The 27,427-nt window shown below is 44.6% G+C and overlaps 1 protein-coding gene across 3 annotated transcripts in view; it reads right to left on the bottom strand.

Annotated features, from left to right (window-relative positions):
- The window catches only part of IL15RA (interleukin 15 receptor subunit alpha), a 214,716-nt gene that overhangs the window by 26,764 nt on the left and 160,525 nt on the right, over window positions 1-27,427 (bottom strand). For all 3 annotated transcript variants that reach the window (XM_077473412.1, XM_077473413.1, XM_077473411.1), the window contains 2 exons: window positions 26,138-26,347; window positions 19,496-19,705 (listed from right to left, as the gene is read on the bottom strand). In XM_077473412.1, coding sequence (XP_077329538.1) covers window positions 19,496-19,705; window positions 26,138-26,347 — 420 coding nt within the window. The remainder of the gene's footprint in view (window positions 1-19,495; window positions 19,706-26,137; window positions 26,348-27,427) is intronic.

Below are 27,427 nucleotides of genomic sequence, written 5' to 3'. Positions count from 1 at the left end.
TGGTCAAACAGGCCATGGTTTCCCCTGCTGATACAACTCTGCCCTCCAGACCTCCTATCGCAAGGGGCAACCCTACATCCATGCTCAACCCATCTACCCATGATGGTTTGGTTTTTGAGAGGGGAAGGCTGGAGGCCCTAGGTTGTCCAAGTAGGGCCATCTCCATGTTGTTGAATGCTAGAAGAGCAGGTCTAACAGAGGATTTGGAAAAAATGCAGACTACACCTCCTCCACTGCAGGGTCTTACAGTAACCCAAAGATACAGGTTATTCTGGGCTTCCTACAATCGGGCTTGGATCTCTCCTTTTGTCAGTCAGCTCATTGTCTCTGCAATTTTTGCCTTTCACGGGCATATCCTGGGATAGACACCCCCTTACTTGACAGTTTTTCAGAGGAGCAAAAAGGATCAGACCTCATCCTTCACTTTTCCTGGATTTCTTTTCAGGAAGAGAGATGGAACACACTGATCCATTTTCCATCAAGGAACATTCTCTAGTATTCACACTATTCTACACACAAGTAGTACGACTTTCATCCTACTTTGCTCTGCGACATCAGTCCTACATTGGTCCTACATTGGTCCTACATTGGTTCTACATTGGTCCTACATTCATCTGACTTTCATGAGCAGGATACTACTTTGATCTGACTTTTCAGATTGACTTTTCAGATTGTACAACTTGTCCTTTGACCAATTAAACTAACACACAATGAGAGGGGCTACAGCAGGGGGAAGAAAATAACACATAGTTGGATGCCAAAGTCGGATGGTTAGGACAAGGATCCGACTTTGATCCTACTTCAGTGACAGTCAAATGGCTGAAGTAGGATCAAAGTTGGACCAAAGTAGTACAGGGAGCATTTTCAAAGTCGGAATGACTTGTGTCGGACCAGTTAAGACGGCTCCCATAGGGAAACATTTATTTTCACATGTCATGTGACATGAGCTCCCAATATCAGAGCGTTTGTCGTACCAGTGTGAACCCGACCTAAAAGTTGCCTTTCTGGTGGCCATAACATCGGCCACGAGGGTCTCCGAAATCAGCTCTGTGGGATGCAAGGAACCTTTCCTAACCTTTTTCCCTGATAGGGTAGTTTTGATTCCTATGCTGGGTTCAAACCCCAAAGTATCATCTGTTTTTCATTGTAATCAGGAGATTGCTCTTCTGATGTGTAGATCAACTGAAAATTCATCCCCTAGATGTTGAGAAAGCTCTGAGACAGTATCTAGAAGCCACAGCTCTGTTCCATCAGTCCAACCATCTGTTCTTTTTTTTTCATGGATAAAATAAGGGATTGTATGCCTCTTCCAGATCTATTGCAGCATGGATTGTTCAGGCCATTCAGTGAGCCTACAAAGCTAAGGGTTTGACACCCCCAAAAGCAGTGACTGCTCTCTTGACCAGAAGCATGTCTACATCATGGACGGCTTCATGACACATCGCTCCAGAAGTGATTTGCAAAGCGGCCTTGTGGTCTTCAATTAATACGTTCATGGCACACTACTGCGTAGAACCGGTCTCTTTGTCTTCTGTTAATTTTGGTTTACATATCTTGTTTGATGACAGTGCCTTTTTCTCTTTTGTCCAGCACTTTTCCCACCCGTCTGTAGCCATGGAGTCTGTAAGGAAATTTTCTGTTTTCCTATAAAATACCGTAATTTTCCTTTCCTGATGGGCTCCATGGCATCATGAGTTCCCTCCCAGTGGCTGGAGTAGGCTAAATTATGAAACACGGCCTCTGTTCCGGAAAAAATATTTAATGGAGAAGGGTCCTATGAGGTATGGGGGAGGGGGGGGGGATTAACCCACACATGAAGTCCATCGGGAAAGGAAAATTACGGTAAGTATTTGATAGGAAATTTTCCGTTATTTTATAATGTGAATAAAATAGGGGTTTATGAGATTTGCAAAGCAGTGCACTCTGTTTTTATGTAGATTTTACACAGCGTGCCAACTTTTTTAGAATTGGGGTTGTACACAAAACCACTACACGGTCCACCTAGGCGTGAAGCGTGGCATGAAGTTTTCTCATGTATATGGCTTGCATGAAAGTCATATGGCGGGGAAAATGTTGTAAGAAATTAAAAAAGGGGTGTCCTTAGCAATCACTCAGGTTACAACTGCTAATATATCTGGGCAGATTACAAATCAAAGAACATGCATGCCATGAGGAATCACTAGTAGGTGTGTTTGTGAATAGGTCTTCTACATCACCAGCAGGTGTTCACAGATTACCAGACTGCCATTAACCCATTCACCAAAGCAATGCCTGGATTAAAAACTGAGGTTGCCTGTACTTCTTGTACCAATAGGTTTCTTCTACTCCCTGTATGCTTTCCAAGGTTTTATTTTTTACTTTCTTAAAAGTATACATATACGATTACACTCTATAATATTGTAAAATACTGTCTGTGATGAACTAGGAGTGCAGAGAGAGCACAAGGAAGCCCAATGTGTGGGCATTTTATGGGGCATGCAGGTGTAGAGGAGGGGTGGCAATGGGACACAGCCCAGAGAAATAGTCCATAGGGCAGCAATATATCACTGCACAAATAGACAGTCCACAGAATAGCAGTATGAGACAGCCCGAATAAATAGTCCATGCAGTAGCTATATGGCACTGCAACGAGGGATGATCCTCAGGGCAGTACTATGGCACAGCAATGGGAGATGATCCTCAGGACAGAAATATGACACATAAAAAACAATAAAGTCATTAAGCACTAGAAACTGACAGTCTTAAAGGACATGTAGTCTTGTCATAAATTATGTAAGAAAATGACTGGACGAATTGTGCATCTAATTAACAAACTATATTGAGCATTATAATTGCTAAAGTTCTTTTGGTACTGGTCCCATCGAACGCTGCATTTGTTGTTCAATTGATGTTCAGAAATATGACACAGCAAGTGCTAACAGTCTGTGGAGAAGAAATATGGCAGAGCAAGGAGTTTACAGTCCATGGAATGGCAATAGGACACAGCAAAGGGAGATAGTCCACAGGACAGCAATAAGACAGAGCAAAGGGGGAATAATCCTCAGGGTGATCACCAGGGCAGTAACATGGCACAGCAAGGGGAGACAATTCTCAGGGCAGCAATAAGGCACAGCAAGAGGAAATGATCCTCAGGATAATATGGCACAACAAGGTGAGAAGAACCTCAGAGCGGCAATAAGGCACAACACGGGGAAATTATCCCCAGGGTAGTGTGGCCCAGCAAGCAGGGAAGATCCTAAAGACAGAAATATGGCACAGCAAGGCTTAGCAGTCTGTGGAGGGGAAATATGGCACAGCAAAGAGGAAATACAGGAGTGGCGGGAACTGTGTGCAAGGGGCCAGGTGTTGGATGCATGGCTCCCTGCACATATGTGGTGTGGGGTGGTGGGAGACATGCAGGGAACAAGGGGGGAAGCCGGGGTCATTTAAACATTTAAAAGTTATACATTCATAATAAAATAAATACAGCTAATAATTTAAGTATTTTGAACTGTCATTATATTATCTATAAAATTATCTCTGATAATTGCAGCTAGGAGAGGAAGTATGAGCCAAAAAGGATCCAATAAGGATCTACTGTAACACTGTCAGACAGCTATTTTTCAGGAGTTCAGTATTGAAAGGAAGCATCTGGCTGCTATTGACTGCACATGTGTGTTTAATTTCATTATCAGTAATTATACAAGGCTTGTTGTTGCAGTTGATAGGTCTAAATTAGATAGTTGGTAAAGTTGAATAAAGACAACAGTCCATCCAGTTTAACCTGTGTAGGTGTGTGTGTAGAAATATAATTTCCCATATCCGTAAATGTAATCAAACAGGCAGAGATTGTTACACAATTTCCTGGAAACACAGCTCGGAATCAATCCACGTTGGAGTTGCTCTAAAACTACAGATCAGTGGGGTGTCTACAAACTGCCGTTGTGTTACAGCTCCTGATATTGTATTCTGTACAGTACAACATACTGTATAGAATAAAAAAACTGTAGCAAAGTTAAAAACAGAACTTCACTCTCTCGATCAACACTGACTAGTTTTACCATAATAAAATTTTTTAATGAGTTGGAAATCCAGTATGTAACACTTTTTAGGAACATTTCAATGAGTACTATACTGCAGGCTGATGGAATTCTGCCAGGTTTTATAAGCACTTAAGTCAATTGCTGCAGAAATCCCCGTGGAGATCTGCTAAGGCTCAGAGATAGCATTTCAGTGTGTGCCTCCTCCCGCTTTTTCAACATACATTCACAATGCACATCCCCAGTGGTCTGTTCATAATTCATGTATCCAAAACTTCTTTCAAGACACAGATACAATTTTCCTATTTAACAAAATACGTAAATCTGTATCAGCTCTCACACAGCCAAATATCTCTTGGCTTCATCCTCAAACATGCCAACTGTGTTCCATTTATTTATTTATTTTTCCACCTAGTGTTATGTTTTTACTATAAAGCCTATAAACATCAAACAAAGGAAATGGTAAAACATTCACACTGTATAACATGCTATACATTTGCAGCATAGTTTCCACAGCCTACAGTACCTGGCAATAGCATTTACAAAACCACACCAGTAAGTTCTATCTGCTATGGCTAGTGGAAGAATGCAACAGCAACCCGGGCCCCTGAGACATGGCGGATGTGGCTAAATTAAAGCCATATGAGTCTTGATGAGGAAAAAAACAGCCTCTCCACTCACCATATTCTCTCTATTGCTTATGTAGAAAATTTACCAATTTCTATTATTCCCAGTAACCTGTCATTGATGATGATCATTTGCAATCCCCCTTGTCCGCCGTGGAGGGAACTTTGTTGAGTTCTCTCGCCACTGATCATGTCCAGACGGGTGAGCATCTGTCCTTCTTCACTTCGAACTGTAATTTGTTAATTAAATAAATGTATGCTTTGTTTCAATGTAATTTTTACCCTGTAGGCGATTTCTTCCTGAAGAAGTGGGTACACCGGGAAACCGGTAGAGGAACCATGTATACCCCACCTCAACTCTAACCCTACGGGGTACCTGTTGGGAATTTCTGTATGTGTGGGATATATTTTAATATGTTTGTATCTATTTTTGGTTGAATTGTATTAAAATGTATATTTATCTTAAACCTTGCGTCTGTGTATCAGTGTGTCTGGGTATCCTTGTGTATTGGTCAGCATCAGCAACTGTCCTCACATTTTCACCCTTCCACCTTTAATCTCTCTATTGTAAAGATTATGTAAAATAGAAAATGGGAAGGAGAGGAGCTTGACCAAGTCATAGCTCTGGCATCAGTAATCCTTGTTTCTTTTTGTTTACAAATGCTTTTTTTTTTTTAAGTAATAAAGAGAAAAAACCTTACATAAAAAGGGGCGGAAAATACAAAAGCTCAACAAGACTAATTATCTGTAGCCTCTAATTGGTATACAGTTTACAGGGCCTCATACAAACATGTAAATGAGTGAAACAGAGAATAAAAAAACTGAAGAAAAAAAAAAAATAGAAAAAAAAGGAAAAATATTGTGCATTAACATGAATATACTACAAAAACCAAAATGACATCCTCCTAGAGGTATGAAAGGAAAGATCAATGGATATAATCTTCAATAACTTGCTCATTCCTCATAATACTGAAGACCATCAATAAGTAGACCAGGTCATCCATTTACCATGGAAAATATGCATGGTATCCATGTCGGTATGATGTATTCTTTTATTGCCTCCATAAGTTGTATAACTCGCGACCAAGGAACTGAGGGGAACTATAGCCCAATGAATTGCATTAACACGGTGTGAGATAGTTTCTGACCGGGGGGGGGGAATAATACCTCTGGTATATCTGCAAAAAATGAATACATGGGGGAAGGGGTAGTTATAAGTGATCCCGTAATGCGGGCCCCAGTTGAAGAGGCTTGTTGCCATAAAGACTTAAGAGCTTTGCAGCTCCAAAATATATGGAGATGTGTCCCCCTGTCAGGACAGACCCTGAAACAGGTGTCAGGTTCCAGTGGGTGCATTCTATGCAGCATAAAAGGGGTAGAATATTATCTAGTACGAAGTTTAACACACATTACTTTATCGCTATTGATTTGGTGCATCTGTGCATATTAGATAGCATGTCCCGCTAGTCCTCAACCAAAAAGTTCTGTCCTGTCTCCACCTCCCATTGTAACATAGTGATAGACTTGTCCGGGAGTCCATGTTTATTAAGCTGTTGATAGCTCAATGAAATGGTGCCCTGATCTCTGAAAAAACCTTTACATGTCTGCTCAAATACCGAAGTCGTTCTCCCATGAGCCAATTTATTGTAGTAAACACTGCTTGGCATCTTGTGCTGACAGGTAAGCTTATAATAAATCTTACCTGTAGGTACAATATATATCTCCTAAAAGGCACTTTAGGAGATATTCACACTTTCTGCACCCAGTGACATCACTGTATGTGCCCTGAGTGCTGAATTGATGGAACACTGAATGTGCCATCAATCCAGAGATTTGTGCTGCAGCCGTGACTCCCATGTGAAGTGATGTCATTGTGGTCTGGCCAATCAACTGGTTGCTGAACCAGGAAGGAAGACCAGGTGAAGATGGAGGCCCCATCAGTGTTGACAGCATGCCACTGGAGGGATCCCTTTTATAGGTAAGTCTCTCATAATATGCTAGAATGCGGTGCATAATTGATCATTAACTTGCATTGGCCTTTTCTTTTTTTTTTTTTACTTTACTGCCGTTATAATGTGAAATTCCTGCTTAACACTAATTATGTGTCCTCTACCCTTTCCTGCTACCTATGCTGCCTAACTTGTATAAAAAAAATTGTATACTTACTTAATTTTGACCTGCTCTGGTGCTCCCTCCTCTCCCCTGTAGAAGATTGTGACTACCACAGGGGAGCTGGAGCTGCGTATCATGGGAATAGACCAGGTCGAAAATAGGTAAGGAGAGGGGGTAGTGTTCATTTTTAGGGTTGAATATATTTTTATTATTTGCAAGATACAAACAGGAAAGGAAACAAGTAACAGCAATATATCACAGTTATCATCAAGTAGGCACATTGGTAAAAAAAAAAGAAAAAAAGGGGGGGGGGGTACAGGAGGGAAAACAGGAGCAGGGTGGAGCAGGGGGAGAAGGGGGGTGAGGGAGCCAAGGCGCCCCCTTCATAGTGCAAAGTACATAAAAGTGCAAGTACGGACAACTTTGGTGACTAGGAACATTTTTTGAAAGGAACGCTCATTTCCCAGCGCAGTGTCATCACTCTTCGGACACTGCCCAGGTATACGTTCTATGTGTTACCCTGTCATATGGAGGAGGGTAGCAGAAGTAACTAAGAAAGGGGGTAGGGGGGAAAAGGGGGGAAGCACAGCACATGCTTTTACAGAAGAGGCTATGTATAATATCCTAGTTTGTTGGCAGAAAATCCACCACATGTGGTAGAGCGTGGGGGGCAGATTCAAATAAGTCCATCCCCCAAGTATAACTTGAGGTCACCCCAGCAACACCAACCCCAAGTCATAAGTGGAGCCAGGTCTGCTCCTTAGATCCTAAGGTTATTGAGGAAGAGATCAGATTTGGAGTGGTGACGCCAGAGGGGCCACAATAGGGTAAACTTGTCATATGTGTCCTTCGCCTGCAACTCCTCCATGAGCATCATGTCATTAAGGATATCCACCCAACCAGAAATAGGGGGGGGTGGAGTCCTTCTTCCAGTATAGAGAAATAACATGGCGAGCAGCAGAGAGGAAGAAACTTAAAAGACTCCTCCTCTATGCTTGAATCCTTCCTGGAAGGATGGATAGGAGGGCAGGCAGAGGCGAAGGAGACAACGAAGTCTGATATACATCATTATATATCCCAAAAATCTTATCCCAGAATGGACGAACCTTAACACAGTCCCACCATATATGAATGTAGGATCCTTGTCCTCCGTGACATCGCCAACACACGTCTGTAGTTGATTGGAACATCCTGTGCACCGAGACCGGAACCCTGTACCACCTTGACAACAATTTGTAGTTCTTCTCTTGCGTGAACCCGGACCTGGATGATTTGTGTGTGTGCGTAAATGAGGTAGTCCACTGTGCTGGAGAAATCTCCATATTCAGGTCTCTATATCATTTACTTGTGTATGCGGGAAGAAAGAGATTCATATAGGTGGGCTTGAATGTCTTTGTATATTAACGATAAAGTGTGTCTGGGGGTTTGAGAGAGACTACAGAGGTCCTCAAATGGTGTGAGTCGTCTGTGGACCCTTCCAGATAGGTGGAGAGATCTACAGAATTGGTTTAGTGAGATTGTGGTTAGCCAGTCTGTCGCAATAGGGGTCTGCGGTTCTGAGGGAGGGGGAAATGACCAGTGGTGGGGTGAACAAATTGGTTAGCTGCTGGCCAATGTTTCCGCCTGTATGCCCCACAGTGTTCCCTAGAAGAGAAATCAGGAAGGGTTGAATTGTCGAATAATGGAGAGACAGGGCTCGGATAGGTGGAAAGGGCATATGTATTGGCCTTATTGTACCATGACGTGAGGGGCGCCTTCATTAGAGGAGAGACTCCTTGCATTGTGCAAAATGTGGCGTTGTGTCCCCACAGGAGGGCTCATAGATCCACTCTTGCCATATCTTGTTAGAAACAGGTGGAGGGTTTAGTAAATGGCCTCGGGAACCATTCCAGAAGTCTGGAGAGTAGCGCTGAGGAGTGGTATAGTTGGAAGTCCGGGAGGCCAGTACCTCCTTTGGATTTAGGGGCACATAAAACTTTATGTTTAAGTCTAGGGGGTGGTGTTGCCACAGGAACTTGCCCACCATAGAGCACAGCGCGAGAAAAAATGTCTTTGGGAGGAGGATGGGAAGTGTTTGAAATAGATACAATGTCTTTGGGAGTATATCCATTTTAATATTCATTCTCCCCACCAGGTGAGCTTGAGATTATGCCAATTTTGCCTGGTGACATACAGGAGTAGGTCGTCAGTGTAGAGTGACAGCTTACGGGGAGCCGAGGGAGTGAGGATCCCATGAATAGAATTATTGTTGCGAATGGCTTGGGCCAAATGTTCGACAGTGATTGTGAACAAGAGTGGCCACAGCGGGCAACCTTGCCTGGTGCCATTCTTAATTCCGAAGGCCTCGGACAATTCCCCGTTAGCTGAGACCCTCGCAGATGGGTTCGCGTAAAAAGCCATGATTTTGGAGATTATCCGCGGGCCCAGGCCTATTTGCCGCAGTGAGGCCTGCAGAAACGACCAGTTCACTCTATCGAATGCCTTTTCGGCATCACAAGCTAGGAGGCAGGTTGGAATATAATGGAGTTTGGCTTAAGAGATAAGATGGAACATTTTTGTAGTATTATCCCTGGCCTCCCGGCCTGGGATAAAGCCCACTTGATCACTATGGATAATGGAGGGGAGCAGGAGGGCCAGACGTGTTGCTAAGATTTTGGAGTAAAGTTTTAGATCGACGTTTAGTAGGGATATGGGCCTATAATTACCACAGTGTGCGTGGTCTTTCTCCGGCTTAGGTATGACAACTATCTGGGCTTGAAGAAATTGAAGAGATAGAGGATGTGTTTCGTCCACCTCCTCAAATGCTTTGGCCATAATCGGAGTGAGTTGATGTGCAAATTTTTTGTAAAATTGGGGGGTGTAGCCATCAGGGCCTGGGCTTTTGCCATTTTTTTGACCTTTAATCATCGCCAGGAAGTCAGATGTGGTTAGTGGTTGTTCTAATGCCGCGTACACACGTAGCAGACTATCCGGCGGACTTAGTCTGGCGGACTTTCTGCCGGACTGTCCGCCGGACTTTCCGAACGAGCTACCTGCTCACACATGGTACTTTTGCTGCGGACTAATACGGCGTACTAAGTCTGCCGGACTATCCGCCGTACTTTTGAAATGAACAGACTCGCCCACACACGCGGAGGAAAGTCCGCTCATTTTGAGCGTGTCTCCAGGTAGCCGGGACCAGCGAAGGAGGCGTCGCTGGCCCCGTCACCTGGTATGGACTTAAAGGGGAATCCCTATGCCGGAAAATCAGCGTGGGGGTCCCCCCCCAGATCCATATCAGACCCTTATCCGAGCGCGCTACCCGGCCGGCCAGGAAAGGGGGTGGGGACGAGCGAGCACCCCCCCTGAGCCGTACCAGGCCGCGTTCCCTCAACATGGGGGGTGCCTTGGGGAACCCGAAGAGGGGGACAAGACCCCCGAAGTCAGAAGAAGAGGGCGGCGGCGAAGAAGAAAGCCGGGCTCCTCCGCAGAAGATAGCGGAGGAGTCCGGTGAGAAGAACCCCAAAGACGGAAGAAGACCCCCGGAGCTGTGCAATAAACTATTTTAACCCTTTTTAAAGCGGGCTCCCGGATTCTGATAAGCCCCCCGCTTGCAGACCCCGACAACCAACGGCCAGGGTTGTCGGGAAGAGGCCCTTGTCCTCATCAAAATGGGGACAAGGTGCTTTGGGGTGGGGGGGCCGCGCGGCCCCCCCTTCCCCAAGGCACTCCCCATGTTGAGAGCACGCGGCCTGGTATGGCTCAGGAGGGGGGGCGTTTGCTCGTCCCCACCCCCTTTCCTGGCCGGCCAGGTAGCGTGCTCGGATAAGGGTCTGATATGGACCTAGGGGGGCACCCCCACGCTGATTTTTTGGCGTAGGGATTCCCATTTAAGTCCATACCAGGTGACGTGCTCAAAATGAGCGGACTTTTCTCCGGGCAGGAAAAGTCCGTTCATTTCAAAAGTACGGCGGACTGTCCGCTGAAATGCGAGTCCGGCAGACAGATTGGAGTGCAAAACTACTTTCTTAGTCCGCCGGACTTTTGAGTAAAAAAAGTCCGCCGGAGCCTACACACGGGCGGATAGTCCGCCGAACTTTTGCACCGGATTGTTTTATCGTGTGTATGAGGCATAAGTCTTCCCTGGCTGTTGGGGAGATGCTCGGTAAGACCATGTCTTGGATGTAGCTATGTAGGTCAGTTAAGGAAGCAGGATTCAATTTGCCTGGCGAGGGGAGGTTATAAAGGGAGGAATAAAAGTCCAGAAATTCTGAAACAATCTCAGAATTCTTAATCTTTTTCTGTTGGGAAGAAGATATGATATGGGGATTGTTTTATCTCTGTTGTCTAGGGCAGTGGTCATCAACCCTGTCCTCAGGGCCCACTAACAGGCCAGGTTTTACATATTACCTTGGAGAGATGCAGACTAGAATACTGCAATCACTGAGCAGCCATTGATATCACCTGTGATGTATTTCAGTTATCTTGCAAACCTGGCCTGTTAGTGGGCCCTGAGGACAAGGTTGATGACCACTGGTCTAGGGTGTATAACTCGTGCAAGGTGTTTCCCGCACTTGTTTGCTTGCGAGTAATGAATATGTCGGCCTTTGTTGCATGCGTTCAGCGATCTTGCTGTGAAAATCTGAAGCAAGTCCCGTCTCGCGTTAGAGAGTTCCGTTAGGGTCCAGATGTCTAGTGTGCGTTTATGTGAAGCTTTGAGGGAAGCTATCAGTAAGAAAAGCGTCGTATGTCCTCTGTGCCTGCCTTCAATCCTTTAATCTAGAGCCGTGTTGTATAAAAATACCTTGGAGAATGCTTTCAGGGCCTCCCATTTGGTCATGCTAGGGGTTTCATCGTGGACGTGGTTTTGGGTGAAATCCGTGATTGCTTTAGACACCTCTGCAATGCATACCGTGCCATTTAGTAAATTGTCCTTCAGCCTCCATGTGCCGCGGTGAGGGTATCGTGGGAGTTTCCCAAGGGTTAAATGTACTGGGGCATGATCCGACCATAGTTTTACCCCAATCTCGCACTGAGGATCTAAGTCTAGGAGCATTTAGCTTAGGAGGATATAGTCTATCCTACTATTGGATTTATGTGCAGGGGAATAGTAGGTATAGTCTCTATCGGTTGGGTGTAGAAGTCGCCATGTGTCCACTAGTGACATATCGTTTAAGATGGCCCGTAGTTTGGTCAGTGAGGCTGGTGGTATGTGAGACTTACCGGTAGAGGAGTCCAGTCTCGGCAGGAGGGGAACATTCAAGTCGCCTCCTAGAATCAGGTTTGGAGTCCCGAAGGTTTTTAGGCAAGCGGTCACGGAGAGAAGGAGTTGAAGTTGGTTCTGGTTCGGGACATAAACATTCACAACAGTTACCGTAATACAGTTTGTAGATATTGCAATTTCAGGAATAAAAACCTGTCTTTGGGGTCTATGTCCCTGTCAAGCACTTGTGGAGTAGAGGACTTGTGGAAAGCCACAGAAGCCCCTTTTGTTCTTGCTGTGAAACCAGGTCATGTAGTGTTTATCTGGTAAGGCACTGACTAGTTTTAATACTTATGCTGCTAGCATTAGTAAATAGATAGGAAAAAAGTATATCTTATTTACACATTTTAAACTTTTTCTTTTTACATTAATTCAGTTACTTTCTGGTTTCTTGCCTAGGCAAATTATGTCATACATCCCAGGAGTCTCCAGAAGGGAAGGAGGGGTTTTCTCAGCTAAGCACACCCTCTTGTCTGCATGCTTAAGATAAGGGCAAATGGATTCCTGGAAGTAAATGCTACATTAATCATCTGCCCTTACTCAAGATAGCCACAGCCAAAAATGCTAGGGGGTGTTTTTCAAAGTGATTTCTCAACAAAATAAAGCATGGAGACATGGAGGGATTGATGAGTTGGCTTTGAATACTAAAAATTAATTGACTAGCATGCAGCACTAACCCCCGAAGGAGCTGCTGGTTTGATTGGGCTTACTGTTACCTTCTTCTCCTCGATTTGTGTCTAGGGGTTTCCCGTGGTAGATGGCCCAGTAAACTTGAGACTGACGACAAATCCGCATTAAGGGATTTTTAATGAACAGTCTCTTAAAATAAGATCAGAGGGTTAGAAAGAAAAGAAAGAAAGTTTAGGTACTCTTAATGTCAAAGTCAATAATAAAGGACTTGCTTACTTTGACTAAATCCAGAGAATAGCCATCCACAACTGGATGTCCAGACAAATTTGATAGTCCCTCTCTCACAAGACTTAGCAGCCAACAAGGTGCTTAACTCAGGAACAAGTCTCTGCCACAGACGTTGTTGTAGAATATACAGGAATAAATCTCTGCCACAGACGTTGTTGTAGAACATTCAGGAAACTAAAACTTGTAGAACACTCGTGTGATACCTGGATCTTTCAGCCAGCTTGGCGATACCCACGAGACTGGATTCACTTAGGTACTTCAGCCCCACCAGGCTCTTACTAAGAAGCCAACCAGTATGTAGGCTTCTTCTGAAGAGTCCTCCGCTGGATAGCTATGAAGTTACTGGGCCTCTCCAACTACCGGAGACGGCACCGGACCACCTCGGAATCCTTCTTTAGTTTCCTTGCCTCGTGCTAGCCAGCCCCGAGACAATAAGTAGGGTGGATCCGCACCCCAGGCCATAGCCTTCCTGGGGGCTGGTCAGGAGGACCAGGACCATGGAGTCAGAATATACTTCTGGACCGGAAACCCCGAACCACATGACATCTGCATCTTAAGTAACCTCTTCCAGGAAGCATAGTAAGAGTGACACTCCCACTGGGTGGGCCCTGAGAGAAAGGTAACTTTTATGCACCCAACCAAAGAAAAATACACAAACAACAAGTTGCACGCAAACTTATTAGAAGGCAGGGTTCCATCCCATTCTCAATGGAGCCCTCTCCCCTAAACTTTAAAAACTCTTCTTTTTTTTTTTCAACAAGTAAAACAGTACTGTTTACGCCGACTCATGCCACCTAGTGGTAAGAGTCACTGAGGTGTAGTCTTTCCCTAGAACAGATTCTGTAACCAATAAGGTAACCTTGACATGGCGTTCTGTTCAGCTGGCCCTGTCTAACTACCCCACAGTTCCTGGATTTTTCCCTTTCTTTGTTCAGGAAAATTAGGGAAAAATGTAAACCTCTCCTTAAATTCAAGAAACATAGTTCCAGTAGCTTTTCCTCCTACCAATAGAAACGTGGATCTGGTAAGGTTAGGTCTTTCCCCTGTGCATCCACAGTGGTGATGAAGTAAAAGGCATTATCTTTGTCCGGTCGGCATATGTGTCAGGAACGTGTCATTTCTGGTTTCACCTGCTGGTGGCACTATTACGTTCTGCACCAAAAGATGTAATTCCAGTGGCCACCAGCGGGTGTCTCCCTGCTCAGACTTCAGACTTGCCATCAAGCACACCTGTCGTGGGTCTGCTGGACTATATAGACCCGCCCTGAACTATGCTCAGTGCTTCAGAATTCCTCTGCTAGCCCTTGTTCTTGCCAGTACTTGCTCTTGTTCCAGTTTTTCCCAGCACCCCATTTGTTATCCTGTCATCCAGTCCTGTTCCCTGCTCCTTGGTCTGCTTCCTTATCCCTGGTTTCTGTCCCCTTGTTGCTTTTGTCCCTGCTTTATTATTTCTTGTTTGTTTCCTTGCTTGTGTATTATATTAGTTAGTTAGATAGTTAGGTGATTTGGGGTTTGTCTTGTATTTTCTTTGCTTGCTTATGGTTGCTGTTTATTGGTGGTGCACGTGTGTTCTTATCTTTATTAAATATATATATTTTTCCTTTTACTTGTTGTCCCTATTCCCTGGTGCAGCCCAGCGATCTGACTACCTGCTTGGATGTTTATGTATAACATCTGTGACAATATGACAGCTTTGTCCCCATAAATGTGCCGACCATAACTCCAATGCTGTAGACATCCAACAAAACATTCATATAGCTCCGGTGAAAAGGCCTTCTTGCGAAGCGGCTTTGGTACTTTTAAGTAGTTCCAAACATCGTCCTCGTACCAAGCCTCGCTGTTCTCCTCAATGACATTCATAATGTCCATCAGGACATAAGGGAATTCCAGCCCGTATTCATTTGCTACTCTTTTGTTAAGAAGCCGCTGCGACCTTGCAAGCCTTGGCAGCGCGCGGGCACTTCCCTCCCCGGGAGGTATGCAGGAGTTTGGGGACCTTTGCACCAGCGTGGCAGAGTCCTCCTGAAGTGTGGGCAAATTTGCGGGTTTAGGCAAAGTCACATTCAATGTGATGGGGTTTTCCGCACTGTGCATTTCACCCCCTGAAGTTAGGGATAACCAGCCCAAAACATCTGTACAAGTGGCGGCTACATCATCCCCTTTGGCCCATAACAACTCCTGGGACAGTGTCTCAAAAATGTCATCGTCCCCAGTATCTGACAAGGACTCTGTGAGTCCTGGTACTCCTCTGCCGGTAAATAATTCACCAAAGTTTTGCCCGATTGGGTCCAGCCAGACTCGGTAGCGGTCTTCCGCTGCGATTCCGGGAAGATTTTCCACGCCCCACTTTTTCCAAAGAAGGCATGGTCGCTTCAGTAACGGTGGTAGAAACAGTGTCCATCTGCTCCAAACTGGTCTCTCCGGCAGTGGCAGTTATAGAAGTAGCGGCATCTCTCTCAGGGGTGTCAGCAACAACAGGCATCACCTCTGTGCAAGGCCTCACTAAAGTAGTAAAGATGGTCGACTCCTCAGTTGTCACGCCCGTGGCCCAGTCCACACGGTAGGCCCTCGGTAGCGCGATTGACTGCTCCACTTTAAAGAAGTATTCCCCAAAGTCAGGACAGCGGACAAATGGCCAGGGGTTCACGAACAGTCCTTCACACTTTCCACATAGCATCCCCAGGGCCTCAACATCTCCCGATGCGTACAGGAGGAACCGCCCTTGAGGGGCCAGGCGAATACCTGTATCAGTCAAAGTAGCTCCCGGGTGTCTCACACTCATCAGACCTTCTCCTGACGGCATACGGTGTCCCATGCTGGGTGGCATTCCCGGAGCACAGAACATTTTCGCGTTAAAAGTCTCTTTCCACCACGTCCAAACAAAGCAACCTGCTTCTTCCTCTCCCGCAACACACTCACGCGGTGCCTCGTGCAGGGAAACGAAACAGGCTAGACTCCTCCAACTGGTTCCTTCGGCTGCTCAACTCACTGGCTTTTTCCAGGCTCCTCCCAGGCTTATGCACCAACAGTGGATGTCCATCATTTCACAAGATGGAGTAGTCAAAAACAAAACCCTCTGTCCTATATTCACCACGTGTATAGTTCTTGCGAGAGGTAATAGTAAATCCCGGACTGCGGGCCCCCACATGTAGCACTAACCCCCGAAGGAGCTGCTGGTTTGATTGGGTTTACCGTTACCTTCTTCTCCTCGATTTGTGTCTAGGGGTTTCCCGTGGGAGATGGTGCAGTAAACTTTAGAGACTGACAACAGATCTGCATAAAGGGATTTTTATTTGCAAAAAATGTAGTCAACGAACAGTCTCTTAAAATAGGATCAGAGGGTTAGGAAGAAAGTCCAGGTATTCTTAATGTCAAAGTCAATAATAAAGGACTTGCTTACTTTAACTAAATCCAGAGAATAGCAATTCACAACTGGATGTCCACTCAAGTTGGATAGTCCCTCTCTCACAAGGCCTAGCAGCCAACAAGGTACTTAACTTAGGAACAAGTATCTGCCACATACGTTGTTGTAGAACATACAGGAATAAGTCTCTGCCACAGACGTTGTTGTAGAACATTGTAGAACACTCTCGTGTGATACCTGGATCCTTCAGCCAGCTTGGCAATACCCACGAGACTGTATTCACTTAGGTACTTCAGCCCCACCAGGCTCTTACTAAGAAACCAACCCGCACGTGGCGTTCTTCTGAAGAGTCCTCCCCTGGATAGCTACGAAGTTACTGGGCCTCTCCAACTGCCAGAGATGGCACCGGACCACCTCGGAATCCTTCTTTAGTTTCCTTGCCTCAGGCTAGCCAGCCCCGAGACAATAAGTCAGTGGATCCGCACCCCAGGCCATAGCCTTCCTGGGGGCTGGTCAGGAGGACCAGGACCATGGAGTCAGAACATACTTCTGGACCGGAACCCCGAACCATGTAACATCTGCATCTTAAGTACCCTCTCCCAGGAAGCACAGCAAGAGTGACACTCCCACTGGGCGGGCCCCCGAGAGAAAGGCAACCTTAAAGTACCCAAACAGACTGTGGTTCCATGCCTGCCAGAAGAGACAGCGCCGCCAGTGGCCAGGCTGAACATCCTATAGTCCAGTCAGACTGATGCTGAGGTCCAAATTTGGAACAAATGTACCCAAACCAAACTGCAGTTTAGGTGTAACATTAACTTCAAAACATATAGCGCGTGCTCTTCAGGAGCCGGCGCTACAAGCATTTTGACTCATGGTGCTCAGATGCAGTGTAGTTCCACTTTAATTAATGAAGACAATTGGGGCTGACAGCACTCAGAAGCTGAACTGGAAGTAATGAATGGTGGCTGCAATAAACCACATATGCTCTCAAATGAGCTGCTAGGTCACAGCAACAGTGATGGTTGCATTCCACGCTGGCCATGGCTGGTTCCTTCTTGGACACCTCAGTTCCGTCCTGGACTTTGGTGACACCTTCCTCCTTGCCACTAGGGTTGCCACCTCATCCCTTTAAAATCGAAAAACATATGAATTACACAAGTTCTGAGGCGGAAAGGAAAACATTTGAACTAAGAATGATAATTCTTTTTGACACAAAATATAACGGCCTGAATTTAGATATTGGTTTCATTACCCATTATACTAAAGCTGTACGACCCCCTCTGACTAGCATCCCCCTCCTCCATTCTATAGCTCTGCCTCTGTCTTATCTCACTAACTCTGCTGTTATCTTTATTACCATTGATTTGTAGGTGTTTGTTTTTCTCTCTTTTTTTTCTCTCTCCTTTCCCTCAGAGATGTGTTTCTTTTTTTTTTTTTAACATTGTGCTTAAAAATTTGTAAATCAGTAATGCTTGGACCTTGAAGAAGAGGACATACCCCGAAAGCTTGTCCTGAAAAATTGTATGTTAGTGCAAATAAAAAAAAGTATCACAGACAGTACTCAATTTTCTCTGTCATAAGTTCTGATGCGAATTTAATGCAGATAAGGCACCAAGTGAGTTTAACCGGTTCCCGACCAGCGCTTGCCGATGTACGTCGGCAGAATGGCACGGGCAGGCATATTGGCGTACAGGTACGTGCAATCTTTAATGCCGCCCTGCCATCGCTCGCGTGCTGCCGCCTGCACGCTCGCGTGCTGGTCGGGACCCCCGTGAGTCCGGTCGTGGGTCCCACGGACTCGATCGCCGCGGGCATACCCGCAATTGTCTCACGGGGCGGCTGAACGAGGAAATGCCATTGTAAACAGCATTTCCCCATTCTGCTTAGCAACTAGTGACACTGATCTCTGCTCCATGTGATTGGAGAGCAGAGATCAGTGTTCACTAAATTAAAGCCCAGTCCCCAACAGTTAGTAACACACCCCTAGGAACACTTAACCCCTACACTGCCACCCACTGGTTAACCCCTTCACTGCCAGTGTCATTTACACAGGAATCACTGCATTTATATAGCAGTGATTGCTGTATAAATGACAATGGTCCCAAAAATGTGTCATAAATGTCTGATGTGTACGCCATAATGTCGCAGTCACAATAAAAAAAAATCGCTGATCGCCGCCATTACTAGTAAAAAAAAAAATTAATAAAAATGCCATAAAACTATCCCCTATTTTGTAAACGCTATAAATTTTGCGCAAGCCAATCAATAATCGCTTATTGTGATTTTTTTTTACCAAAAATATGTAGAAGAATACGTATCGGCCTAAACTGAGGGAAAATTATTATTTTTTATATATTTTTGGGGGATATTTATTATAACAAAAAGTAAAAAATAATGAGTTTTTTCAAAATTGTCATTCTATTTTTGTTTATAGCGCAAAAAATAAAAACCGCAGGGGTGATCAAATACCACCAAAAGAAAGCTCTATTTGTGGAAAAAAAAGAACGTCAATTTTGTTTGGGAGCCACGTCGCACGACCGCGCAATTATCAATTAAAGCGACGCAGTGCCGAATCGCAAAAAGTGGTCTGGTCTTTGACCAGCAAAATGGTCCGGGGCTGAAGTGGTTAATAACCACCTTGATCAGCCACAGAATCTGTGTAATATGTGTTTGGTTTTTAAGGGATGAGGTGGCAACCCTACTTGACACTCACCATGGTGCTTTCCCCCTGGACATAGTCATGTGGTCCTACCATCATTGCCAGTGACAGTGACACCATCCTCTCATGCCAGCGGGCCCGGCACAAAATATACTGCAGTTGGCATTGCATCGCAGTATCCATGGTCAGTGTCCCATGTTTGGAATTTCCTGGTCTGACACAGTGATCCATCAGTGCCCGAGCCAGTCTCACAGCCAGTGTGGTAACATTGCTATCCAGCCATTCATACTTTGTACTATTTTCATACATTTTTTCAATAAACTGCCAGCAGCTCATTTAAGAGCATATGTGGTTTATTGCAGCCACCATTCATTACTTCCAGTTCAGCTTCTGAGCGCTGTCAGCCCCAATTGTCTTCAGCATTTCGGCATCTGATTCCATGCTGTCAGACAGCAGTATGGTTCAGCTGTGCTTATATCATACCACTGGGTGAATTTCTTAAGATTAGCGCCTGGAACTCAATCTCTATTGCCACTTTAATTAATGTTAACAGACCTGGAATGCTTGAATCGTGTCCAGTCGTTGTATAATAACTGATAGTAGATAATTTAGGAGTTTCATCAGTGGAAATGTATGTGGATTCTGGAACTGATTGTGCTGTTTCCCTTGAAGTTGCTGCATGTTCAGAAGATCTGGGTTGCTGTGTCGTCGTTCCCACTGTCGCTTTTCCTACAGTAGTTGGTAAAATTGTTGTAGATTGTGACCCTGGTAAAAATGAACACACATTTGTTTTTTCCTGCTGTCAGATTATGTAAATCCAGAACAGTAGAGAAAAAGTAACTCTTTCCTAAGATAAATATGGGAGTTGCCATTTCTGACATCTTTCCAGAAATGCTATTTGCTTGGCTTTTATGCTTACCCCGTGGCTTCAGTAGTTGTTTAATCTCTGTGTATCACCTGAGGCCAGTCACTACACCCAAGAAATGTAATGCTTTACAGCCACTTTAATACCTCATAAAACTAAATGCATGTACTGTAATCAATCATGCTGTCCTAATAAACTACTACATAGAATAAATAACACTGAAAAAAATAACAGAAAACCAAACTACAAACAAGCAAATTACACCACTTTCTCTAACATTACCCAAATACCAATATAATATAAAAACGACATAAAAATCTGTATCATAAATCAAATTAAATCTTCCTATCCAGCACTTACAGAGCAGGATTATAAAATTTGATGGCCACAGGCAAAAATGATTTCCTGTATTGCTCTGTGGTGCATTGTGGTTGTAACAATCTACAACTGAAGGTACTCCTCAGAATGACCAGCATATTGTGGAGTGGGTTGGAGAGATTGTACAAGACTGAACATACCTTGGCCAACATTCTCCTCTCTGACACTGTTGTTAAAGACTCACTGGCCTTGCAAATCAGTTTATTGACACCTGGTGTTGGCCACTCTAACGCCTCATACACACGATTGGAATTTCCGACAGAAAATGTGTGATGACAGGTTGTTGGCGGAAAATCCAACCATGTGTATACTCCATTGGAAAATTGTCGGATTTTCCGCGAACAAATGTTGGATAGCAGGGTTTAACATTTTCCGCAGACAAATGTCTATTGTCGGATTTTCCGAGCGTGTGTACACAAGTCCTTCAGACAAAAGTCCAAAGTACAAACATGCATGCTCAGAAGCAAGGATGAGCCAGAAGCGGTCGGTCTTGTAAACTAGAGTTCGTAATGGAGAGTTAACATTCGTGCTGTGGCAAATTATGAAGTCTCGAAATGCAGCGCACATTCTCTTCTTTAATAGGATAATAATGAAGCTGCTTTTCTAGTGATATCAAAAATAATGTTATTATGCTTTTTTTTTAATTTGGGCAAGTTACCACAACACCATTATCCCGTAATTTTTAAGATCAAAGATACAACTATGTTGGTGTTCCTTGTCAATTTTACATTGTATTTTTTAAAATGTAACTGCCTACTCCTAAAATGTCATTTGAAGTAAAACACATAGCCAAGTATTTTTCTACACAATTTTTTTTATTGTGCATTGAAAAAAAAATAAAAATTATGCCGCGTACACACGATCAAACAATCCAGTGGAAAAGTCCAGCGGACTCAAGTCCACCGGACAATACCCCCATGTGTAGGCTCCGGCGGACTTTTTTTACCCAAAAGACGGACTTAGAAAGTAGTTTTGCACTCCAATCTTTCCGCCGGACTCGTATTTCGGCAGACAATCCGGCCGTGTGTGTGCCAGTCCGCCGTACTTTTGAAATGAATGGACTTTTTCCGCCCGAAGAAAAGTCCGCTCATTTTGAGCGCGTCTCCAGGTAGCCGGGGTCAGCGAAGGAGGCGTCGCTGGCCCCGTCACCTGGTATGGACTTAAAGGGGAACCCCTACGCCAAAAAAACGCCCTGAACTATGCTCAGTGCTTCAGAATTCCTCTGCTAGCCCTTGTTCTTGCCAGTACTTGCTCTTGTTCCAGTTTTTCCCAGCACCCCATTTGTTATCCTGTCATCCAGTCCTGTTCCCTGCTCCTTGGTCTGCTTCCTTATCCCTGGTTTCTGTCCCCCTTGTTGCTTTTGTCCCTGCTTTATTATTTCTTGTTTGTTTCCTTGCTTGTGTATTATATTAGTTAGTTAGATAGTTAGGTGATTTGGGGTTTGTCTTGTATTTTCTTTGCTTGCTTATGGTTGCTGTTTATTGGTGGTGCACGTGTGTTCTTATCTTTATTAAATATATATATTTTTCCTTTTACTTGTTGTCCCTATTCCCTGGTGCAGCCCAGCGATCTGACTACCTGCTTGGATGTTTATGTATAACATCTGTGACAATATGACAGCTTTGTCCCCATAAATGTGCCGACCATAACTCCAATGCTGTAGACATCCAACAAAACATTCATATAGCTCCGGTGAAAAGGCCTTCTTGCGAAGCGGCTTTGGTACTTTTAAGTAGTTCAGTAATCGCTTCAGTAACGGTGGTAGAAACAGTGTCCATCTGCTCCAAACTGGTCTCTCCGGCAGTGGCAGTTATAGAAGTAGCGGCATCTCTCTCAGGGGTGTCAGCAACAACAGGCATCACCTCTGTGCAAGGCCTCACTAAAGTAGTAAAGATGGTCGACTCCTCAGTTGTCACGCCCGTGGCCCAGTCCACACGGTAGGCCCTCGGTAGCGCGATTGACTGCTCCACTTTAAAGAAGTATTCCCCAAAGTCAGGACAGCGGACAAATGGCCAGGGGTTCACGAACAGTCCTTCACACTTTCCACATAGCATCCCCAGGGCCTCAACATCTCCCGATGCGTACAGGAGGAACCGCCCTTGAGGGGCCAGGCGAATACCTGTATCAGTCAAAGTAGCTCCCGGGTGTCTCACACTCATCAGACCTTCTCCTGACGGCATACGGTGTCCCATGCTGGGTGGCATTCCCGGAGCACAGAACATTTTCGCGTTAAAAGTCTCTTTCCACCACGTCCAAACAAAGCAACCTGCTTCTTCCTCTCCCGCAACACACTCACGCGGTGCCTCGTGCAGGGAAACGAAACAGGCTAGACTCCTCCAACTGGTTCCTTCGGCTGCTCAACTCACTGGCTTTTTCCAGGCTCCTCCCAGGCTTATGCACCAACAGTGGATGTCCATCATTTCACAAGATGGAGTAGTCAAAAACAAAACCCTCTGTCCTATATTCACCACGTGTATAGTTCTTGCGAGAGGTAATAGTAAATCCCGGACTGCGGGCCCCCACATGTAGCACTAACCCCCGAAGGAGCTGCTGGTTTGATTGGGTTTACCGTTACCTTCTTCTCCTCGATTTGTGTCTAGGGGTTTCCCGTGGGAGATGGTGCAGTAAACTTTAGAGACTGACAACAGATCTGCATAAAGGGATTTTTATTTGCAAAAAATGTAGTCAACGAACAGTCTCTTAAAATAGGATCAGAGGGTTAGGAAGAAAGTCCAGGTATTCTTAATGTCAAAGTCAATAATAAAGGACTTGCTTACTTTAACTAAATCCAGAGAATAGCAATTCACAACTGGATGTCCACTCAAGTTGGATAGTCCCTCTCTCACAAGGCCTAGCAGCCAACAAGGTACTTAACTTAGGAACAAGTCTCTGCCACATACGTTGTTGTAGAACATACAGGAATAAGTCTCTGCCACAGACGTTGTTGTAGAACATTGTAGAACACTCTCGTGTGATACCTGGATCCTTCAGCCAGCTTGGCGATACCCACGAGACTGTATTCACTTAGGTACTTCAGCCCCACCAGGCTCTTACTAAGAAACCAACCCGCACGTGGCGTTCTTCTGAAGAGTCCTCCCCTGGATAGCTACGAAGTTACTGGGCCTCTCCAACTGCCAGAGATGGCACCGGACCACCTCGGAATCCTTCTTTAGTTTCCTTGCCTCAGGCTAGCCAGCCCCGAGACAATAAGTCAGTGGATCCGCACCCCAGGCCATAGCCTTCCTGGGGGCTGGTCAGGAGGACCAGGACCATGGAGTCAGAACATACTTCTGGACCGGAACCCCGAACCATGTAACATCCGCATCTTAAGTACCCTCTCCCAGGAAGCACAGCAAGAGTGACACTCCCACTGGGCGGGCCCCCGAGAGAAAGGCAACCTTAAAGTACCCAAACAGACTGTGGTTCCATGCCTGCCAGAAGAGACAGCGCCGCCAGTGGCCAGGCTGAACATCCTATAGTCCAGTCAGACTGATGCTGAGGTCCAAATTTGGAACAAATGTACCCAAACCAAACTGCAGTTTAGGTGTAACATTAACTTCAAAACATATAGCGCGTGCTCTTCAGGAGCCGGCGCTACAAGCATTTTGACTCATGGTGCTCAGATGCAGTGTAGTTCCACTTTAATTAATGAAGACAATTGGGGCTGACAGCACTCAGAAGCTGAACTGGAAGTAATGAATGGTGGCTGCAATAAACCACATATGCTCTCAAATGAGCTGCTAGGTCACAGCAACAGTGATGGTTGCATTCCACGCTGGCCATGGCTGGTTCCTTCTTGGACACCTCAGTTCCGTCCTGGACTTTGGTGACACCTTCCTCCTTGCCACTAGGGTTGCCACCTCATCCCTTTAAAATCGAAAAACATATGAATTACACAAGTTCTGAGGCGGAAAGGAAAACATTTGAACTAAGAATGATAATTCTTTTTGACACAAAATATAACGGCCTGAATTTAGATATTGGTTTCATTACCCATTATACTAAAGCTGTACGACCCCCTCTGACTAGCATCCCCCTCCTCCATTCTATAGCTCTGCCTCTGTCTTATCTCACTAACTCTGCTGTTATCTTTATTACCATTGATTTGTAGGTGTTTGTTTTTCTCTCTTTTTTTTCTCTCTCCTTTCCCTCAGAGATGTGTTTCTTTTTTTTTTTTTAACATTGTGCTTAAAAATTTGTAAATCAGTAATGCTTGGACCTTGAAGAAGAGGACATACCCCGAAAGCTTGTCCTGAAAAATTGTATGTTAGTGCAAATAAAAAAAGTATCACAGACAGTACTCAATTTTCTCTGTCATAAGTTCTGATGCGAATTTAATGCAGATAAGGCACCAAGTGAGTTTAACCGGTTCCCGACCAGCGCTTGCCGATGTACGTCGGCAGAATGGCACGGGCAGGCATATTGGCGTACAGGTACGTGCAATCTTTAATGCCGCCCTGCCATCGCTCGCGTGCTGCCGCCTGCACGCTCGCGTGCTGGTCGGGACCCCCGTGAGTCCGGTCGTGGGTCCCACGGACTCGATCGCCGCGGGCATACCCGCAATCGTCTCACGGGGCGGCTGAACGAGGAAATGCCATTGTAAACAGCATTTCCCCATTCTGCTTAGCAACTAGTGACACTGATCTCTGCTCCATGTGATTGGAGAGCAGAGATCAGTGTTCACTAAATTAAAGCCCAGTCCCCAACAGTTAGTAACACACCCCTAGGAACACTTAACCCCTACACTGCCACCCACTGGTTAACCCCTTCACTGCCAGTGTCATTTACACAGGAATCACTGCATTTATATAGCAGTGATTGCTGTATAAATGACAATGGTCCCAAAAATGTGTCATAAATGTCTGATGTGTACGCCATAATGTCGCAGTCACAATAAAAAAAAATCGCTGATCGCCGCCATTACTAGTAAAAAAAAAAATTAATAAAAATGCCATAAAACTATTACCTATTTTGTAAACGCTATAAATTTTGCGCAAGCCAATCAATAATCGCTTATTGTGATTTTTTTTTACCAAAAATATGTAGAAGAATACGTATCGGCCTAAACTGAGGGAAAATTATTATTTTTTATATATTTTTGGGGGATATTTATTATAACAAAAAGTAAAAAATAATGAGTTTTTTCAAAATTGTCATTCTATTTTTGTTTATAGCGCAAAAAATAAAAACCGCAGGGGTGATCAAATACCACCAAAAGAAAGCTCTATTTGTGGAAAAAAAAGAACGTCAATTTTGTTTGGGAGCCACGTCGCACGACCGCGCAATTATCAATTAAAGCGACGCAGTGCCGAATCGCAAAAAGTGGTCTGGTCTTTGACCAGCAAAATGGTCCGGGGCTGAAGTGGTTAATAACCACCTTGATCAGCCACAGAATCTGTGTAATATGTGTTTGGTTTTTAAGGGATGAGGTGGCAACCCTACTTGACACTCACCATGGTGCTTTCCCCCTGGACATAGTCACGTGGTCCTACCATCATTGCCAGTGACAGTGACACCATCCTCTCATGCCAGCGGGCCCGGCACAAAATATACTGCAGTTGGCATTGCATCGCAGTATCCATGGTCAGTGTCCCATGTTTGGAATTTCCTGGTCTGACACAGTGATCCATCAGTGCCCGAGCCAGTCTCACAGCCAGTGTGGTAACATTGCTATCCAGCCATTCATACTTTCTACTATTTTCATACATTTTTTCAATAAACTGCCAGCAGCTCATTTAAGAGCATATGTGGTTTATTGCAGCCACCATTCATTACTTCCAGTTCAGCTTCTGAGCGCTGTCAGCCCCAATTGTCTTCAGCATTTCGGCATCTGATTCCATGCTGTCAGACAGCAGTATGGTTCAGCTGTGCTTATATCATACCACTGGGTGAATTTCTTAAGATTAGCGCCTGGAACTCAATCTCTATTGCCACTTTAATTAATGTTAACAGACCTGGAATGCTTGAATCGTGTCCAGTCGTTGTATAATAACTGATAGTAGATAATTTAGGAGTTTCATCAGTGGAAATGTATGTGGATTCTGGAACTGATTGTGCTGTTTCCCTTGAAGTTGCTGCATGTTCAGAAGATCTGGGTTGCTGTGTCGTCGTTCCCACTGTCGCTTTTCCTACAGTAGTTGGTAAAATTGTTGTAGATTGTGACCCTGGTAAAAATGAACACACATTTGTTTTTTCCTGCTGTCAGATTATGTAAATCCAGAACAGTAGAGAAAAAGTAACTCTTTCCTAAGATAAATATGGGAGTTGCCATTTCTGACATCTTTCCAGAAATGCTATTTGCTTGGCTTTTATGCTTACCCCGTGGCTTCAGTAGTTGTTTAATCTCTGTGTATCACCTGAGGCCAGTCACTACACCCAAGAAATGTAATGCTTTACAGCCACTTTAATACCTCATAAAACTAAATGCATGTACTGTAATCAATCATGCTGTCCTAATAAACTACTACATAGAATAAATAACACTGAAAAAAATAACAGAAAACCAAACTACAAACAAGCAAATTACACCACTTTCTCTAACATTACCCAAATACCAATATAATATAAAAACGACATAAAAATCTGTATCATAAATCAAATTAAATCTTCCTATCCAGCACTTACAGAGCAGGATTATAAAATTTGATGGCCACAGGCAAAAATGATTTCCTGTATTGCTCTGTGGTGCATTGTGGTTGTAACAATCTACAACTGAAGGTACTCCTCAGACTGACCAGCATATTGTGGAGTGGGTTGGAGAGATTGTACAAGACTGAACATACCTTGGCCAACATTCTCCTCTCTGACACTGTTGTTAAAGACTCACTGGCCTTGCAAATCAGTTTATTGACACCTGGTGTTGGCCACTCTAACGCCTCATACACACGATTGGAATTTCCGACAGAAAATGTGTGATGACAGGTTGTTGGCGGAAAATCCAACCATGTGTATACTCCATTGGAAAATTGTCGGATTTTCCGCGAACAAATGTTGGATAGCAGGGTTTAACATTTTCCGCAGACAAATGTCTATTGTCGGATTTTCCGAGCGTGTGTACACAAGTCCTTCAGACAAAAGTCCAAAGTACAAACATGCATGCTCAGAAGCAAGGATGAGCCAGAAGCGGTCGGTCTTGTAAACTAGAGTTCGTAATGGAGAGTTAACATTCGTGCTGTGGCAAATTATGAAGTCTCGAAATGCAGCGCACATTCTCTTCTTTAATAGGATAATAATGAAGCTGCTTT

Source organism: Lithobates pipiens, unplaced genomic scaffold, assembly GCF_037356315.1.
Source record: "Lithobates pipiens isolate NorthernLeopardFrog02 unplaced genomic scaffold, aLitPip1_a1.2 Scaffold_8, whole genome shotgun sequence".
NCBI classification, from domain to species: domain Eukaryota; kingdom Metazoa; phylum Chordata; class Amphibia; order Anura; family Ranidae; genus Lithobates; species Lithobates pipiens.
The sequence above is the reverse complement of the archived record's forward strand: the minus strand, read 5'-3'. Positions and strand labels throughout refer to the sequence as shown.